The sequence below is a fragment of the Acinonyx jubatus genome, chromosome B2 (genome assembly GCF_027475565.1).
Source record: "Acinonyx jubatus isolate Ajub_Pintada_27869175 chromosome B2, VMU_Ajub_asm_v1.0, whole genome shotgun sequence".
Classification (NCBI taxonomy): Eukaryota; Metazoa; Chordata; class Mammalia; order Carnivora; family Felidae; genus Acinonyx; species Acinonyx jubatus.
Genome location: NC_069385.1, coordinates 60,616,756 through 60,637,590, shown reverse-complemented (window position 1 = coordinate 60,637,590; position 20,835 = coordinate 60,616,756). Strand labels below are relative to the sequence as shown.

General features: G+C 33.0%; 1 protein-coding gene across 3 annotated transcripts in view; it reads right to left on the bottom strand.

Moving 5' to 3' along the window:
- The window catches only part of ASCC3 (activating signal cointegrator 1 complex subunit 3), a 364,162-nt gene that overhangs the window by 115,874 nt on the left and 227,453 nt on the right, over positions 1-20,835 (bottom strand). For all 3 annotated transcript variants that reach the window (XM_027057194.2, XM_027057195.2, XM_015072573.3), the window contains exons 18-29: positions 20,625-20,789; positions 18,605-18,691; positions 17,567-17,743; positions 13,543-13,768; positions 12,134-12,288; positions 9,637-9,735; positions 7,623-7,791; positions 4,682-4,902; positions 3,120-3,205; positions 1,524-1,690; positions 1,270-1,415; positions 1,026-1,146 (exon numbers count right to left, since the gene is read on the bottom strand). In XM_027057194.2, coding sequence (XP_026912995.1) covers positions 1,026-1,146; positions 1,270-1,415; positions 1,524-1,690; positions 3,120-3,205; positions 4,682-4,902; positions 7,623-7,791; positions 9,637-9,735; positions 12,134-12,288; positions 13,543-13,768; positions 17,567-17,743; positions 18,605-18,691; positions 20,625-20,789 — 1,819 coding nt within the window. The remainder of the gene's footprint in view (positions 1-1,025; positions 1,147-1,269; positions 1,416-1,523; positions 1,691-3,119; positions 3,206-4,681; positions 4,903-7,622; positions 7,792-9,636; positions 9,736-12,133; positions 12,289-13,542; positions 13,769-17,566; positions 17,744-18,604; positions 18,692-20,624; positions 20,790-20,835) is intronic.

Sequence of the window (20,835 nt, the reverse complement as noted above, 5' to 3'; positions counted from 1 at the left end):
AACACAAATGCTTCCTTTCAACCATTGGTATGCAATTGGCCATTCCTTACATAAACATAAGCAATCACAACAATACATACCGTGAAAAATAAACTATCTTATTTCTCACTCACAGTTTATCAGAATATTACAGAATATAAATGGTAGTGCTTTGATAAATCGTATTAGAAATACAATGTTTAAAATACACATATTAGTACAATATTGGTATCATTTGTACACATAATCATGAATGAATCTGTCTCTTTTTTTAAACCTCAACATTTAATGGATTTTTGCTGCTGCAAGAACAGGTGTGGCTGAACAGCTCACGGCAGATTTATTGTTCATTAGTGATTTTGTACAATGCTTCTGTGGAGGTGTAAATAATCTGAACTGCCAAGATTGGTCTCTAGTTCACAATCAATACTTTGCTTCTGTCATCAGGCTAATTACAGCAGCGAAAAAGTCACCTCACAACTGTCACCTCACAATCAACAGCAGTTCACACTAGAGAATTTATTTTGGAGGTTATTTTTAATTGATATAATAAATATTCCTTATGCAGCCTAAACAAAACATGTTTCAATAAAATAGGAGTGTTATTCTTAAATCTTTCCTGCTTGCCTAATCTGTTAGAAAAGGAAAACCAAAAAATGAAGCAGAATGCTGTAAAAAAAAAAAAAAAAAAGTATTGAAATTGGTAAGTTTTAGGATTTCTGGTAAAAATTAAGATTATGTGATTTTTTTTTACACTTATAGTTCCTATTTATCATTTGTTCAAGCTACTACCATAATAACTTAATAGATTAAGAATGATTTACTTTTTAAGAATACATTTTTCTACTACCAACATAGTATCATCTACAAAATCTCTCCAATTTTCAACAGTTAATTCAACACACATTTTCTTTCCTTAACAGCTGAGGTAAATTGTTTTACACATTTGTGGAAGTTGGAACAGTACCGGCATTTCAAAGAAACCCAAATTATCTTGAATGCATTTAATGCTACCATACAAATTACTCCAAGGATCTGAAGCTTACCTTGAAATGTAGGCTTATTCATACTAGCCATACGAGGACAGTAATGTTGACCTGGGAAGCCTTGAATGTGAACTTCCAGTGGAACTGGACGTACTGATGGTCGGAAATTGAACAAGCCCATCTAGAGTAAAAACGAGAAAGAAATCATTTTCTGTTTTCCTATTTAAGTGTATGTAACAGTGTCTCATTAATATGGCCACCTAAGCCACACTATTAAATGCCTATTTATCAATCTTCCATATACCTGATGAATGTTGAGCCAATCAGCAAGGTCTCTGGCATTAGCTAATGCAGTAGATAGTCCAACTATTCTAACAGGCTTTTCTGTGTGTGATGAGATGAAATTTGTTCGAGATACAATGACTTCTAGAACAGGGCCTCTTTCCTCCCCTAGGAAATAGGAATAATACATGTTAATCATTTAACAAGTCCGACGCTGGCTGCTGCAAGTACGAGAGTCAAAATGTGTAAACTGGCATCAGGTACAGTGGTACCTACCAAGCAGATGGATCTCATCTATGATGAGAATAGTGACTTGCTTCACATAGTTCCTATTTTGCCAGCTTCTACTGACTCCATCCCACTTCTCTGGCGTAGTGACGATAAGGTCAGCCTTAGCAATGGATTTCATATCAGGAGTCACATCCCCGGTTAGTTCAATAACTCTGGAAAGGAAGAAAATGATCTTTTTCTCAGAAAACACATGCCCTTGGAAAGGTAAAAATTTATCCTTCAGAATAAAATTTTATAATGCTTAATACTACTTTATCTCCCCTTGATTTCTGAAATTTTCTGAGTCCAAAATATGTTTCTTAAGAATTGTAACAGAACATATCAATTGAAATCACTGATAATCTAACTTTCATGCAGATATGCAAAGGTGTCAAACTTTGCTATGATTATGTTTACAAAGTCTCTGCTCTATGTGTTTTTATAGAGCTGAACTCATACTTCCTTCTCCATATGTTGGAATAAACACCTTTCTAATGAGGGAAAGTGTTAATTTATTAAGACATAAAGAGGCATTCACTAAGAACATAATTACGTGTAAGCTTCATTTCTTTTTTTAGACTAAAAATTTCTATAGATACTATAGGTAAATCCAAACATACTAGGACATAAACAAGATATGCTGGGGCAAATATGTGCTACCTCATTCTAAGAAGACCTCAGTTTTATAGTGAGAAAGAGGGAAATCTGAAGGCCAACTCTAAATTTCAGGTAATTACTAAATAATTTTTATATCTAACTTAATTCTAAAAAAACAAAAAAGGATAAGACTAGTTTCCCCAAGTACAGTGTTCCCAAAGCTTTTGCTTATTTTTATTCATTTTTTATTTTTGTATTTTATTATTTTGAATATGTAATACATTCACGTGGTTCAAAGAATGTGTGGTGAGCAGTCTCTGTCGTATGTCTATCTTCCAATCACCTGGTCCTTATTCTAAAGCAACAACATATATTCTTTACCATTTTTTAAAAAAGTAAAAGATAGGATACTTTACTTAAAAACATTTTCTATAATATCTCTGGAGATCACTCCTTCAGTATATAAAAAGTTCATTCTTAATAGAATGATACAATATTTTGCATTGTGTAAATGTACTATAATTTATTTAGTCATGTTCTATTGGACACTCAGGTTACCTGCAACCTTGCTAGTAAAAACAATACCACAATGAATAAACTTGTGCAATACTAAAATATTCTTTAAAAAGTCATGTTCTTTAACGAATTTCTATTTTTTGGTAAGATTATTTATAAGCAAAATGCCCTCAGTGTGATTTCTGGGACTTACTGCAAATGATATGAAAGGAAAATAAAGAGATAAAACTTATTTTTCTTTAGTTTTAGAATTTAAAAATTATGAGAGAATTATTTTGTCAAGTATTCATATTAAATAATTAAAGGACTTTCATTTTTCAATACTAAAACAATGGGAATAGTGATAACATTTTAACGGTAATTACAATACCCTTAAATAAAAGACTATGAAAATCACTGTAAAAGCATTCAACACTTTTGTGAAAATCTTTTATTTGTTCATCCTTTTAGGTTACTTAAAACACATCTTCTGATAAAGCAAGAACTTACTTTTTACCAAGTTTTTCTTCTATTCTAACTTTCCAATCATCCATTCTTTCACGTACAAGAGCTTTTAAGGGTGCAATATACACTGCCTGAAAACAGAGGGGAGGGTAAAAAGATCTCATGAAAATAGTAACATCATTTTCAAATAAAGGTAAACCCCGTAAAATTCATCCACATACGACAGTGTGGTTTAAAAATGTATCTTATATTACTGAAAATTTAAAATTAATGGGGAAAGTTACTAACTTGCTCAAATTACCCTCATCCAAAGTAAGACAGAAATATAAGACATCATAAAATACTGACATAGAAAATATTAAATATTTTTTAAAAGTCACTGAAGGTGTTTTAAGTATTTTATATTCTGATGAAAATAAGTTTTTCCTGTTATTATGATCAAGATTCTAACTCCTCCATGAAAAAAGTTACTACTTTTGAAATTCTAAAACATAATCTGGTTGTTTAAATTTTAATGGAGATTTTATGAAAAATGCTAGTCATATATTCTACCTTTTCTTAATAACAACAATTGGTCTTTAATAATCCAAATCTATATACAGAATATTCAGTGAAAAAAAAATATTTCCCTTATAAAATGTTTCAAATTTATAGGAGAGCTCTACTATTGTATTAACAGGTCTCATAATGGATCAAAAACCACAAAATAGACTGAGAAGTAGGAAAACTTCAAGCTAAGCAGAGAAGAAAAGTCGCTAATTGAAAATCACTGAAAAAGGAAGTTAAAACATTTCTAAAATAATAAATGATGAGGAAAACACCACATAATTCCAATCACAATGTATGAATTAGCTTTCCTGAAAAATATGTACCTCTAAACTATGAGTATGTACTTCACATTTCAGGAAAGCATAAATTTAAGACTTATTTGACTTGCCACATTACTTTACATTAATAATACGGCATTTGCAGAAATGTGGAATAAAACTGCCTCTGTATTTCCTGTGTATAATTAAACTGTATTTGTTTAAAGATTAGGATTTCTTTTAAAAAAAAAAATTTTTTTTTTACATTTATTTATTTTTGAGAAAGAGTGAGACAAAGTGTGAGTGGGGGAGGAGTAGAGAGAGAAGGAGACACAGAGTCAGAAGCAGGCTCCAGGCTCTGAGCAAGTGGTCAGCACAGAGCCTGATGCAGGGCTTGAACCCAAAAACTGTGAGATCATGACCTGAGCCGAAGTCAGACACTCAACCGACTGATCCACCCAGGTGCCCAGATTAGGATTTCTTTTATAGCAAAAGGATGTGAGTAAAAGCCATTATTTATCTTATAAATATGGCTATGAATCAGGTATCTTATAATGAAAAAAAGACATGTGGAAATTGACATGTACATTAGAAATCTAACTAGAGAACTCCAAAGTTTAAGATAAGTTTTCTTCTGGCCAGTTATCTAATACTGATCTGGTCCCCTGCACCCCCACCTCCTGCTCAGAAAATTCACTGAGAGAGTGCTTGTGTCCTGATGTGTATTTAGAACTGGCTAGTTTACAGATTATGAACTGCGTTTTCTAATTTAATGTAAGCATGTGATTCTTTCAAACAGACCTTTGAAGTAGGGTACTTGTTGAAGACTCTGAAAATGGCTAATTCAGCAGCAACGGTCTTTCCTGATCCAGTGGGTGCTCCAAGGAGGACATTACAGTCTGTGTGGTACAGGGTATGAAATATTTGTGTCTGCACAGGGTTAAAGTGGCTAAAGTTGTATAGTGCTTCATATGCTTCACATCCCAAAGCTGTGATTGGTAAAGGCTGAAGATCCAGTAATTCTGAAAAGATGAAACACGTACTGCCATTAAAAAAACTGGAAAAAATGCACAATACTGAATATTGTCTCTTAGGAATAAATTATAATAATCTTTAATTCCTTAGAGGGGGAAAAAAAGACTTAACAAAAATTTTTATATACTGTTACATATCTTTTTTTCCCTGTTACTACATCTATAATATTGACGAACTGGACACTTTTCTGGGGGAGTCCCCATATACCGAATATAATGTCATACCTATATCTATCTATCTATCTATCTATCCATCCATCTACCTACCTACCTATATTGCTCCTCCCAATCAGGAAAGTAATTTGAGTAACAGGTGAACGAAAATATGCATGGTATAGAAGAAAACTAAATCTACCCCTATCTGTAGAAAAAGGAAAACCACTTGCAAACTTCAGTGCTAGAATGGTTACCAATAAGAAATTTCCTTTGATCTGTTAGAAAATGGACCAAACCAGAATGGTTGAGTGAGCTATTGCTCTAGCCAATGTAAACTAAACTAAAAATAATTAAAGGAAGAAACTCAGGGGGGAGTTTCAAATCAGAGAATGACTGGGTACTAAAGAACTGCACTGAGAAAACACATAACAGAAAGCCTGGAGAATTCTCTTCTCAAAAATTACACTTAAAAATAAAAAGCTATTTTTAAAATATTATCTTAGCTCCACAGCTCTACTCTATTACATAGGTACTTGAGAGCTAACCACATGTTTTCTATAGCAGATTATAATCTCCTAAATTTTCTGTACTACTGAAATCAAGAAGGGAAGAAGTTTTACCTTGCAATGCTAATCAAGGCATAGACATATTCTTAATAGGAACTAAAAAATAAACATTTTGGTATATATCGATTGTCGATATATATTGTTGATATAAATTAAAATGATTGACTTCTATGAAAGTTGAAGAATTTTCTTGGTTGATTTAGGCTCAGTGAGGCACCATATGCACACATGCACCCACGCACACACCCGCATGCACGCATATGCGCGCGCGCGCACACACACACACTCACACTCAGCCAAATAGAACCAGGAATCACTGAGGTTACATCATGCATTTATAGTATCAACTGAGATGTCACGGTGGTACATTTACTGCTTTTTAAAATGTAGTTAGAAGTCAACTAATTATATAAATAGGATGATATGTGCTTGGCCACTCAACAGAGAGGTGATAAAATGAGCATTAAAATATAATGTTCATGCACGTTAAAATCAAGTACTGAAGTCAGAGATCTACTAGTGATGATGGTAGCATGTATTTTTAAACTAAAGCACTAAACATCGTTATGTATTCTGAGATTCTAGATATCATATAAGGCATATTTGATGGAAGAAAAGCAGAAGGGTCCTCTTCAGTGAGTATATCAGTAGATACTACAATCTCATTATTTCTCTGTTGACAAACTTTTTTAGTTTTATCAACATATCCAAGTAGTTTTAAGCTGTAGTCTAAAGTATTTCCCTTTAAGATATGTTAAGATAATGAACAAGGTACCCATTTGACAAAAATGGCAAAGATGAAAGTCACATTAATGCCTTCTTTCATTTCCCAAAGGAATGTGAAAAATATGTTAGTATGAACTAATTCTTACTAACTAATGTTCTTACTAACATTTTTATTTTGAAAAAACAAAGAGTTTGTCTTCAGAGGAATTATATGAAAAAAAAATTGACCTTCAATTTTCTATAAATTAAAGGCCTCCTGAAATCAATAATTATCAATTATGAATTCTCAGTAAGAAATAAACTTAATATAATAAATTAATAGCTCAATCTAAAGATTTTTTTTAAGAGCCCAACATGGGCTTGAACTCATGACCCTGAGATAAAGACCTGAGCTGAGATGAAGAGTAAGAGGCTTAACTGACTGAGCCACCCTGGTGCCCCTAAAGATATTTTTGAAATAGAATATAGGCCACTGGAAAGTATCAATATAAACATTCATGAAATTTTGCTTCTTTAATAAGTCACAATATAAACATACTTGCTCATGTTGCAAAAATCTAAAATGGATTTTTGTTAGTTGACAATGAAAAACTGTTACATGATATTGCAGATTAGTATATACCCTTTTATCATATTACTGTGGAGGAACAGAACTAATAAAAATGGTACTTGTTTGCTGGATGCAAAGTGACTTGAGGTATAGTGAATCTATTCTGTAGTGATAGTATTATCTAATTCCTTAATATTAGCATTTGTTTTTTTTGGTGTAGAAGCACACTGTATGGAGGGAAAAGAACCTATAATTCACTTTAATTAATTCATTTAACATACTAGAAATAAGTTTAAGTAAACAGTAATAAATGCAAAGAAAAAGTATACCTCAAAAGCTTCACAGAGAGCACAGATTAACACTTGCAATGGAAAAGGAAGAAAATATGGAGAAATTGTAATGATTATATGTAAAAATAGGGATAAAGGCAAAATAATACAGAAATAGTGAGTCTCATGCTTATTAGAACTATGAGATTGAACTAGACTTACTTTAATGTTTTTGGAACTAAAACAAAATTAAGGCCCACCATGAAACTCTACCAAATGTATATATAGCAATCTATTTTAGAAAGTCTCTTTTCAAACTATATTGACAAATAAGTTGGATTCTGATTCAGATTCAGACAACTTTTAAGTATAGACAATTGCAACTTTAATTAACACAACACTTCTGCAAAATCAATGATTCAAGTTGCTATTCAATGTTACCTGTATGAGGAGGATGTCTCTCTGGTAGAATCAGATGTTGAAAGTTGATAATGCATACAGCCTCAGCTCCTAACCATCTATCAGACACTGCTCGGATGTAGTATTGGGAAGGCAAAGGCTCAAAAATAGGGATTGTAAACACCAGTAGTTGAGCTTCTTTACTAACAACCTAATGTGAAATAAAGTCTCAAATGAACATGAATATGCTAATGATAAAGGCCTTCTTAGTCTATGGCTAAGACAATGATATCTACAGCAAGAGGTACTAAAGATAAAGAAAATATCTTAGATTTCTAAATAGTCGAGATTTTCAGGCACTTTAGAATGTGTAGGTGGTTTCCTTCTGAGGATACCTGATATTGTTGAAAGTAAAATTTATACTCAATTTATATTATTTATATATGCATATCATCACATATTAACAAGTTACCAGTTTGACTCATTATCAGAATTTCCCAAACTTCATGCATTAAATTACTCAACTTCATAATTTTTACCAAATTATTTACTTAATATTTTTCTTTAAATTCTATTACTACATTAAGTGAAATAAGAGGAACTAGCATAAATAGAAGGTAATCATGAACACAAAACATTGCTGTGAAATTCTACTGCTGTCTACCCAAGGTTCCCAGCCTGAAGCTTGCTTTCTCTTCAATAAAAAGAGAAATCATGGATGAAGCATCACAGTTAAAGATATGCCAGCATCAAATTGAGTCTTTCTGCTGTTATTTATGGAAAAATTTTTAAAAATGCCCTTTTTATAGACACTTCTCTAAAGAAGACATCCAGATGGCCAACAGGCACATGAAAAGATGCTCAACGTCTCTCCTCATCAGGGAAATACAAATCAAAACCACACTCAGATATCACCTCACGCCAGTCATAGTGGCCAAAATGAACAAATCAGGAGCCTATAGATGCTGGAGAGGATGTGGAGAAATGGGAACCCTCTTGCACTGTTGGTGGGAATGCAAATGGGTGCAGCCGCTCTGGAAAGCACTGTGGAGGTTCCTCAAAAAATTAAAAATAGACCTACCCTATGACCCAGCAATAGCACTGTTAGGAATTTACCCAAGGGATACAGGAGTACTGATGCATAGGGGCACTTGTACCCCAATGTTTATAGCAGCACTCTCAACAATAGCCAAATTATGGAAAGAGCCTAAATGTCCATCAACTGATGAATGGATAAAGAAATTGTGGTTTATATACACAATGGAGTACTATGTGGCAATGAGAAAGAATGAAATATGGCCCTTTGTAGCAACATGGATGGAACTGGAGAGTGTTATGCTAAGTGAAATAAGCCATACAGAGAAAGACAGATACCATATGGTTTCACTCTTATGTGGATCCTGAGAAACTTAACAGAAACCCATGGGGGAGGGGAAGGAAAAAAAAAGAGGTTAGAGTGGGAGAGAGCCAAAGCATAAGAGACTGTTAAAAATTGAGAACAAACTGAGGCTTGATGGGGGGTGGGAGGGAGGGGAGGGTGGGGGATGGGTATTGAGGAGGGCACCTTCTGGGATGAGCACTGGGTGTTGTATGGAAACCAATTTGACAATAAACTTCATATACTGAAAAAAAAAATAAAATGCCCTTTTTACTCTGTGAGCCAATACTCTTTAGTATTTTGTTTTTGTAACACCTAAAGTTATTAGTTTTTATTTAATAAATAACCTAAAGTTAGTAATTTTTATTTATTTAATTTTATTTATCTATTACATTACTTATCCCATCCATTTGACATATTCCACTCCTCTGGAAGTCATGCCTTAAACCATGATAAAAATTACAATTCAATTTCTCAAACTAAGATCACATTGAATATATGAATACAATAACATGCAATTCCTGTTTTCTTTAAAACCAAATAGAAACATAAAAAATAATAAAGCTTTAATGGCATTATGAAATTGTAGAGAAATAGGTAAAAACAGAAATTATTTAGTTCATATTTTCTTCTTTCTATAATAGCAACATAATAATAGAGCAACACACCCATGTTTACCTGTTTTTTGAGAACTATAAAATACTCTGAATGATAAATATGGTCATTTGTAGGATCTTCTACCCAAATCCACCAAGGTTCTCCTACTGTCCCATGGACCTAGAAAAAAATAAGATTCTAATACTATGTATATTTTAACTCAAGTAAGGGATATTGTTGTCTGCACACCCAGCAGCCATTTTTCTCTAACAGCTTTATTGATGTATAATTTACATAACAAAGTATACTCATTTAAAGTATATAGTTCAATGGTTTTAATATATTCACAAAGTTGTACAAACTCTTCCATAATCTAATTTTAGAACTACCCCCAAAAAGGTACCTTAAACCCATTTGCAGTCACTACGTATCTTCCCCTATTGGTCTGCAACCTTGACAACCCCAATCTGCTTTCTCTCTATAAAGATTTGCCTATATTGGACATTTCATATAAATAGAATCATATGTGGGCATCTGTGATTCACTTCTTTCATTTACCATGTTCTCAAGGGTCATTCATGTTGTATCATGCATCAGTCTTCATTCTTTTTAATTGACAAATAATATTCCATTGGATAGCTAGATATACTATATTTCGTGTATTCATTCCTCTCCCTCTTTTTTTTTTTTTTCCCCTAACAAAGCTCAATCTTGTTCAGTGTTCATCTTTCTCTAATGTGACTCAGGAGAAAGGTGACCACATCTCTCAGGATGATTTTGGTTAGTACAAGCCAATCAGCTTACAGCATCCTCCTTACAACAAACAGCTTGTGGTAAGGGATAGGCACATGCCCAATACCAGCCCAGTTAGACTGAAGAAAAAGTCTTCTAATCCATGCTCTGGGTTAATGAAGTAGGGGTGTGTTTACCTTTCTCTGTTAAGTGTGAACAAGGAAGCATGAAAATATTTGGAAAGTAGCCAAGAGTGTAAGGACAGCAATATGATGGGCCCTAAATTGTAGCATTAAATAAAAGACTCAATCACCTTTGGAGCCTATTCTACCTTTGGAACTTTTATTGTGGAAGACAATATATTTTCCTGCATAAGTCAGTTTGAGATAAGTTAGGTTTTCTATTCTTATAGTCAACAGCCTTCTGATAGAGTTGACAATAAAAACAATTAAGTACACTATCATACTAATGAATTAAACCAAACTGTAAAAGATTTTCTATGGATACTGATAGAAGTAAACAGTGTGAAAAAAATAAAGCTTTTATGCATTTTAAAAATACTCTATTAAATCCAAAATGAAATATGAGTATATGGCTAATTTATATTTTACATGAAACTTTGTTTATACAAATATTAAATATAATTTTCTATCATGTAGCTCTCACAGAAATTCTATGAAAAACTAATTATTATTATTATTACTTATGTTTACAGACGAGGAAACTGAAGAAATTACTGGTTAGGACAGTTTACAACCAGTGGTAGATTTGCATTAGGACTACGGTTGGGTAATTTTTGAGCACACTGACAAAATTAATTCATATTAAAGATGTACAAATAATGTCAGGTAATGTAGAAGATATTTACTGAAACTGAATTAGAACCTTACAATAACCATGTAAAGTAGGAATTGCCACTACAATTACTGATTTCCTTGCCTTCCTCCACTGGCTTCTTGAAAGAAAGGATTGAGACTTACTTTCTTTTGTATCTACAATCTCTACTGTACTCTTTGTACAGTAACTACTGAAAAGACAGACCTTTAAAAATTTTGACAGAATAAGAAGAGGATCAAGAGTAGATCTTCCTAAACACACACACACACACACACACACACACACACACACACACACACACACACACAAACAGTAACACCTAAGATTTAGAAAGAAGAATCGAAGATATACAAACAGAAATAGGCATGTTATGGGTGCCAAGGAAGGGCATTCTCAAGAAGGACGAAGTATAGTGCTGAATGTTCAGAGAAGTAAAAAAGATCTGAGAAAAGTCATTTATTATGGCAACCAGTCAGTTTTTAGTAATCACTGAGAAAGTAGTCTCAGCAGGAGGGAAACTGGTGACCAGGAAGAAATACAGACTACTCTTTCTACAAGTCTAATGGTAAAGAAAAGAAGAGAATGATAGTTACAGAAATATCAGGATTAAAGGGCTTGTTTAGCACGAAGAATCTTGACTTTTTTAATAGACTAAAATGACAGAGTAAGTAGGACTGGCAAAAATGAAGATACCAGAGAGAAAATTAAAGAAGACAGAGTTAATAAGCAAAGTCACTATGAAAGTGAATCACTAAACTGTTGTTCAATGCTAAATATTTAGGTCACCTAAGAGTTCTGGAAAGGTCTCATTGGTTGACATATTAATGTATTATACCATGTTTTTCTTGAGGATGATAGTAAATATTACTATACTGTTTAAAATAAATCTTCAATGTATCTTTTTTTTAGAGATTTTCTACATGCCTTAAGGACATATGTAAGAAGGTATAATTGAACCTGCAGTATAGACATTTTGTTTATCATGGATATAGATATTTTCCACTTTTACCTGATCATTCCAAGTAAAATCAGGACAGATGCTGAGCGTCACTCGGAGGACAGTCCGTGTGATGGGCTGAATGGATGCTTCCATTGTAACAGAAGGAATCTGATGAACACATTGTTTGACCTTGAGCCCAATATTCACATGATGCAGCATGTGACCTGTAAGGAAAACATCACATAGAAGAAATGTGTTCAGACAGAAAAAAAGCAATATAATCTGACTTGTAAATGGGATTTCAGAGAAGGTGGTTTTATTGCTTGTTTTATGATTTGCTATGTAGAATAGCTGACATTCTTGACCTGGCATGTTTGAATATTTTGTAATAGTTAACTTGAATTAGCAATTCATAGCTCTGAAAACCAGTATCAAGGTTTCTTCAGCTATTAATAGGGTTCTTAAAATTACTGAAACTTGACAGTGTTTAAACTACTATAAACAGTTCCACTTCTCCTAGTTAGCTCATGACATAGTATAAAAATATTCAGTATTTTGTGAAAACAGCCATTAATTTACACAAAGTCTATTTCTCAACATTATAACCATGATAGGAAATGTTTTGGTAATAAAACACAAATCACCCATCCAAACTCATTTCCAGAAAAATGCTAAAATATAAAATATGGTCACATAGCACATAATTAACAAGTTATACATATTTTCATGAATGATTAGATTCTGAAATAGTTATGTCTGGAAATGCCAGGGTCGGTGGGGGGGGGGGGGTCACAAACAGATGTGACTAACTATAGACATTTTCCTACTTCAGTTCAAGCAATTAAGTGGAAACAGATTATATTTAATAGTATCAACATTTCTTGTCTATCTAGGTTCTTCGTAATATAATTTCTTAAAGCAAGATTATGAACAGATCAAAATGTTCTATGTTCACCAGAATCTGAACTAAAGTGATTTTCCTTATTTTGATACAACATTTACATGTTACTCCAGTGTGAGTGCTCTCAACTTCCTTCGTTAATATTCTCAAGTTCTATTTCATTGATACTTCCCTTCTACCATTCTATCTTGAAAGTGTTCTCACTATACAAGTGAAATAACTACCTCAACCTCTCTTTACATCTTTGGACCTTATCCCTCCCCCCTTATTCCTCCTCAGCCTGACTCCCTTCATGTGTAATGTCTATTCTGTTCTGAATGTGAAATATTAACTAGTCAATACATTATACATTTGTCCAATAAAATGTTCAGGTACATGAAAATGTATGGAGAAATAATTTTTCAACATCATATAAATACAGAAGAACAAATGTTATTTACATATTGATACCAATGTGATTTAAAATGGTAAAAATTTATCTTGAGTAATGTGAAAATGCACAATAGTTCTCTTTTATATCTAATAAACTTTTATTTGTACAGAATAATACATTAAAACACTTTTGCTTCCTTCTTACCTATTTCATCTTTCCTCATGTCTTTCAGCTTATCCACAGTAAGGTTTTTTTCTTCTAATCTTGTTAGAATGTGTGGTGGTAACACTGAAAACTGTCTCAAAGGGCTAGCCCAACCCCAAAGCCTCTTGTCAATGACTTTACTAAGATTCAGGAGCCTGTAGGTCATGGCAGGCCAACGTTTCCTCAGAGCAATTTCAAAAAGAGCACGAACAATTCTAGCTGCATTCTGAAGAATAAAAAGAGGGTCAGTAGTTAGGTACAGTGTACTTGTAAATTTGTCAAATTTGTCATTCACACCCAGTTTTAAAAGAAGTATGCCAAGTTGCACCCTTTAATTGTAGGGAACATCTACTCTCATATAACCCTATTTATCTTGATTACTTCTACATAAGAATAATTACATCCTTCATATGTGGACGTTATCTTGTTTAATTCTCAGATAGCAGCCTCATTTCCAAGTTTTCAGGAAGCTCCACCCTACATCCCCTAACCAGGAATGAAGGAGATAAAATGTATATAATGTACTTAGTATGCTGTTGAGGCCATTTAGAATATAAGAGACAGTCAAGGATATTCTTGGGTATATAGTGGAATGATTATAAGTCTACTTATGAAAATAAGGAGGACTTTGGGATCCAGTCAGATGGAAAAATTAGTAAGAGAAGAGTGATAAAGGAAGTACTGATGAGTGTAGCTATCTGTATTAGTGGCTCTCTAAAAACCAAGCAACATATTAACAGCATTATGTAATTTAATCTATTATCTCATTTAATATTTATAACAACTGCATTTGATTGATCTTGATATTATGATTTTACAGATGAAGATACTAGAGCTTGGTATGGCCAATAATTTGACCAAGATCACACAGATAGTTTGTGTCACAGTATCTATTCAAAGTCAGGTCTAAACAATTCCAATTTAACTCCAAAATTCTAAATTCGATGGTCAGGATAATTTCATTAATAGACATATAGAAAGCTACAATGTTTGAAGCCTATTAAGCATCTCCACAGTTAGTTTCTATTTGTTTTGCCCTCTTCCCTCTATCATTAACTTTGTACATTTTTACTGAAGATTGTTTTTAAAGTCATGAACTTGGAGATACCTCATAGAATTTAATGACATCTATATCTGAAAATGAAGACTTTAAAAACTTCGATTTCTCTATCTAAAATCTTCACTCTTTTTCTTCTCTTTTTATTATTTTGACCAAGATCGAAGTTATGAGGTAAAAATGATCATAAGAGTTAAGGGATTTGATACTACATTTTATATAAAATATGTATTTGTCTCTTAACAAATTCAACTACTTTTTATCAGTATTAGAAATTTAAGAACAAAAATGGTACTTAGAAGTATAAGGACAGTTTGGATACCTATTAAAAATTACAGGATGGCTTTTATTAAGCCAAGAGAATGATAAATGAAGTGAACATTTTGATTATTATATCTACCAAAGAGATTTTCTTCTTGCATCATTCCTAGTTGCTCTTGTAAGAACATGCCAGGCTAATTTTCCCAACTGTATTTGAAAGTATGTTATTTTTCTATGTCACAACCTACAGTTGTTCCCTAAAAGCTAAAAGAAATGGAAGGAGGAATCCCATGTGAGATATAAGCAGGCATCTGGAATGATATAAATTGAGTGAGCATAATGATTAAAGTCTCTAAAATGTGCAGTTTAGAGAAGCTAAATATAGGATTCTTTATAAAATCGTAGAATATTTGAGCTAAGGATTTATCTCGGGCCTGAGATAATCAAGTTTTAGAAATACAGAAGGGATGATTACTATTTTACAGAGCTGAGAGGGTGTTTGTGGAACTGTTGATGGCTTAAACTTAAAACATAAACTCAAAAGTAATTTATCCCACGCATTCAAGAATAATAAACCCACAATAGCCATTTAAGAAAAACCAGGATGCTTTGAGATATAACCTTAATTTTCTGAGACTGACTTTCTGAGCACCAATCATGAAGAAACCGTAAGTTTTACATTATAAAGCAATCCATCTGTCAGTCTTGATAATCTTGAATCAACCATAAATGGGCCAGATTATTCATCTGGAACCCAGAAAAGCTTTAACTTTTAGAGAAGTCATTAACTGTTTCAATATAAAATCATTAGAAAACATAAAATGACAATATAATATTATTTTTCAGAAAAACAGATAAAAGAAGTTAGAAACAATGGTTCCTATAGAAGTCACGGAGTTTTGAGACTATATATAAATTTTTATGGCAGGAAACACATGTCTTCCAAAATGCAAAAAGAAAAGGAAGTTTTCACCACATCCACATTTGCTTTACAGAGTATATGAAATCACCTGGTTCCTTGGCTACTTTGATTAAATTACTGAATTCATTCAAATTGCTTGCCAATATGTCTTGGTTCATGTTTGCAAATATTTCATGTTTATAGTTATCTTAAAGCACCCCTGAGTATTTATGGCTGTTAATACTAATTTATTTAACACAAACATACTTTTTCTATATAAAGTTTTTGAACAAAACTACCAACATAAGATACATAGCAGAATCATTTCTATATTTATAATAAGATTAAGCTTTTATTTTTCCTTAACTTAGAGGAGGCATTACTCAATAAAATATGATGAAAAAGGAATTTTTTAAAATTTTATTTTATTTAAAAAAAAATTTTTTTTTAACGTTTATTTTACTTTTAGACAAGAGACAGAGCGTGAACGGGGGAGGGTCAGAGAGAGGGAGACACAGAATTGGAAGCAGGCTCCAGGCTCTGAGCCATCAGCCCAGAGCCCAACGCGGGGCTCGAACTCACGGACCGTGAGATCGTGACCTGGGCTGAAGTCGGACGCTTAACCGACTGAACCACCCAGGCGCCCCTAAAATTTTATTTTAATTACAGTATAGTTAGTATACAGTGTTATATTAGTTTCAGGTGTACAACATAGTGATTCAACAATTCCATACCTCATACTGGTGTTCATCATGAGAAGTGTACTCCTGAATTCGCACCCTTATTTCACTCATCCCCCCACCCACCTCCCCTCTGGTAACCATCCATTTGTTCTCTATAATTAAGAGTCTGTTTCTTGGTTTGTTTCTCTTTCAAAAAAGGTATTCTTGGGGTGCCTGGGTGGCTCAGTTAAGCGTCTGACTCTTGGTTTTGGCTCAGGACATGATCTCACAGTTAGTGAGTTCGAGCCCCGCATCAGGCTCTGCACGTTAGGATTCTCTGTCTCCCTCTCTCTCTGCCCCTCCCCTGTGTGCACTCTCTCTCTCTTCCAATCTCTCTCTCAAAAATAAATAAGCAGCTTTAAAAAATTAAAAGAAAAAGGTATTTTTGATTAAGAGTATGTTTTTAAATAAAGGTCTAGAAGAGAAAACTCACTTGAAAGGTAAATACTGCAAAAAATAACCTATTTTACTTCACGTGAAGTCTTGAATATAAATACTACAACATTTTACGCTACAGCATTTAAAAAAATATATATTTAATGAGCTGTCATTTAGGGAATAATTTTCTTTCAGTTCTCTATTTTTAAGTATCACCAAAAGGGAAAAAAGATTATTATTTTTTTTATATCAGAGACTTATCATAGTGAACATGTGGTATGAAGTAGTTATTAAGCCTTATTTAATGGTAAAAAAAAATGTTTATATTTCTAACATTTGGGGTAAGCTACAAAGGTTCCACAATCTTTTACTTTGCTTGAAATATTCATGTATTATTGCCTTTGTAAGTAAAAGAAATGTATCATGTAAAGCAGAAAAACACAAATGTTGATATTTTTAAACTGTACAATGAAAACAGTAGCAACATCAAAAGAGCCAAACCAACCACCAAATCCCACTTCCATTTCTGATCTAATAGCATAGGTGGCATAAAAGATGTGCAAATTAAATAGAACTAGTTCTGCAATAAAATGGTAATTGCTAGCATGTCACAATGCAATACATTCAGAGTATAGCATGAATTAATTTCTTGAGTCTCTAGAAGTAACCAAGAAAGGGCAAACAGGAAGGGAGTAATATTCTTACCTGTGCAACATATGCAGAATCTGATATAAGGGAGAAACTGTCCATCTCTCCTCGGCTGATATAAGTTTGAAGTAGGATGTTTATTTTCCCATAACTGTTCTCTACACCTCCAGGAGCCGAGAGTTCACAGAAATTGTTTAATAAGGCATCTAGCTCTTCTATTTCCTCTTCTCTGACCTGGAAGAATCAATGTTTCTGTAAGATTATTTGGGATGATTTATTGAAATTTTTCATATTGAAACTAAACCACATTACATATTTTTTTAAAGCTTCCATTTGATGTAATGCAACATTTTTCTTTTGTATACTAATATATAGTAATTTTTTCATAGGTAGCTAATAAAATACAATAAGAAACTATCTTGAGGCTGATACAATTACATTTTATTATTCATCACCAATATTAAAGTTGCCATTGACATATAAAAATTTGATATGCCACAAAAATTAAATCTTCTGACCTCACCATCCTTCAGTTGATGAGATTTCATATTTTATTTGACCAGAGTAAAACCTCTGCCCAAATGGATTAGGGCAAACTTGAATTATCTTCAAATGCATTCATTACAGTCATATATTTTTATATGGTATAACACATTCATAGCTTAAAGCTGTGAAGTACTATGATTCACAGTATTAAAGTTTCCACTGTTAATAAGATTAAATTATAATACGGGTACAGAAATACTTATATCTAAGTTTGAATCATGCATGTCCTTTATATTTTCTTCAGTGAACCTTATATTGCAAATAAACCAAAATCTACAAACTATATTCTCTGCTAGTTTCATTACTGCAAAACCTACTTAAATTATATTTGATTTGCAGTAGAGAGCAAAGAATAATGTCAGAGATGACATAATATCATAATCTAGGATAGTGGACATTGTTGATAAATGGAAGAATACTGCTGGTACTCCAAGTGTGAAGTGCCATACAGCTTATACTGTATCAGGAATAACAATTAACTATAAGCTTTTATAAATAGATGAATGTATATATGCTATATGCATTGATTTAAGCTTCAAGTAATCTTACCTTGATTTGATCAAATTCTTCAGCTTTGGAGACTATAGCAAAAATATCACTTTCTGTTTTGTGAGCATCAAAGAGTTCATTGAAGGTCTACCAAGGTAAGTGTTATATTTGATTAAAATAGAATATCCAGTGAAATATTTTCAATTAAAAAGTGACTATACATCAAAACATTCTTAGAGAATATTTGAGTCCTAAACAATTCAGAGTTATTATGTCTGTGGCATACTATTCCTGAACATTGTTTTAAACATCATCAAATTTATCAGAGACTAAAAAGTTTCCTAAAACATAATTAGCTGGAGAAGACTTTTAGAAGCAAAAAGATCAATAAAGTCAGTTATTAAAACCTACATTAGATATCTAAAAAAAACGTTCAGCATAACAGTCCAGTCTTGGCTCATTTTCAGCATTGGCATATGGAAATCTGCACTATTCACCAACTTTAAGCTGATCCTACATCATATAAAATTCAAAGAGGCATAACTAAAATTACGTAACCTGAAAATTCTGGCGAAGATATCGTAATATTACTAGTGAGGGAATGTAGAACTTCAGGAGACTGAGAAGAAAAAAAATCAGTTAATGAGACCATACAGAATATAGATAAAGCTGAAGAATGGCTGCAGTTCTTGAAAGAGCTACAGGCACAACATGTAGTTGGACAGCAACATACTACCAAGTGGGAAAATGAGAAACGTTACTTAGCGGACAAAATGAGTGCACGTGAGCCCGTGACGGAAGCAGCAGAGAGCTAGGGAAAATGTTCTGGGTTAAGGAAGATCAGATCACAGTTGTGAGATAATACATGTTGAAAGAAGAAACCTGAAGTGCTCTACAAATTCAAGATTTAATCGGGGAAAGATGAAGAAAAGCTAGTATGCACACAAAGGTGTTTTCTGAAAACTGTTATATGCCTAAGCACGTTAAATGAGTACAAAATTTAGATTTCATACAGGCCTAGGTTTTCATATTTCTGAGGAAATTTCACTTTCGTGATTTATATTACTTTTCCATTTAAAAAATAAAATTAAGGGCACCTGAGTAGCTCAGGCGGCTAAGCGTCTGACTTTGGCTCAGGTCATGATCTCATGATTTGTGAGTTCAAAGCCCACATCAGGCTCTGTGCTGACAGCTCAGAGTCTAGAACCTGCTTCAGATTCTGGGTTTCCCTCTCTCTCTGACCCTCCCCCACTCTCACTCTATGTATGTCTCTCTCTGTCTCTCTCAAAAGTAAACATTTAAAAAAAATAAAAAAAATAAAATAAAAAATAAAATTAGGTACAAAAAAAAGAATATAAAAAAATAATTCAAACTCTTTCTCTATAAAAAGGAGAGTAAAAATGTGCTTTAACCCATCTTGGTCTTTGAAATTAAGACTTTCCTCACAGGTAATCCCTGGTTACATTTTTCCATGTATTAACATACGTAGGTGCATATACATGCCTACAAACACACATAAAAACATGCATATATTCCTTAAAATGTAAATATTATAGTGGCATCCTATCTTACACAAAATCATGTTAAAAGGCAACAAGCAAGGATACATTGTGCAGTCTAAATTATCCATGAAACCTCTTAAATTGCCCAAATGGTATAGCTTGGCTGAACTGATAATTGCATTAGTTTTTCTAACTCTTCCTTAGCCAATGTTTCTCAATAACCTGCAAGTAATTTTTCAACTTTTTGTTCATTGATACCATGAAGCCATCACCTCCTCCCTAATTTCATTCAGGCATTCGTTCAACTGGTCTCCCCCAAATGCTCAATGTTTTAGGCTTGGGTGTGTCTACCACTTAGGATATACTCACTGAACAGATGGCAAGAGGGTCCTTATTTTTTAAAGTCTTATTTTCTCTTGTGTTTACTGTATTATGTTATTGAATTCATATAAGTTAAGTGCATTTTGTTCTATTAGTTGCTTTAGTTACTTTACATTAATGCTATATTTTGAAGTCCAGAAACATATATACATCTAAGAACAAACATATTATTGTATTTGTTCCACTGAGTATAATACCTCAATGGTGTTGTACTTAATATAGTAGTGGCTAGCAGTTCTACCCAAATCAGTTGAGGAAAAATATCCAGTTCGCTCTTCAAAACGAATCATCCGAGCTTTGTCAAGTTTTCGTCCAACTTCAATGACCAACTGTTCTCGGTGCTTTGCTAATGTTGGGTCAATCTGTAGGAAAAAATATATATATAAATACTTGGATATTTCTTTAGAG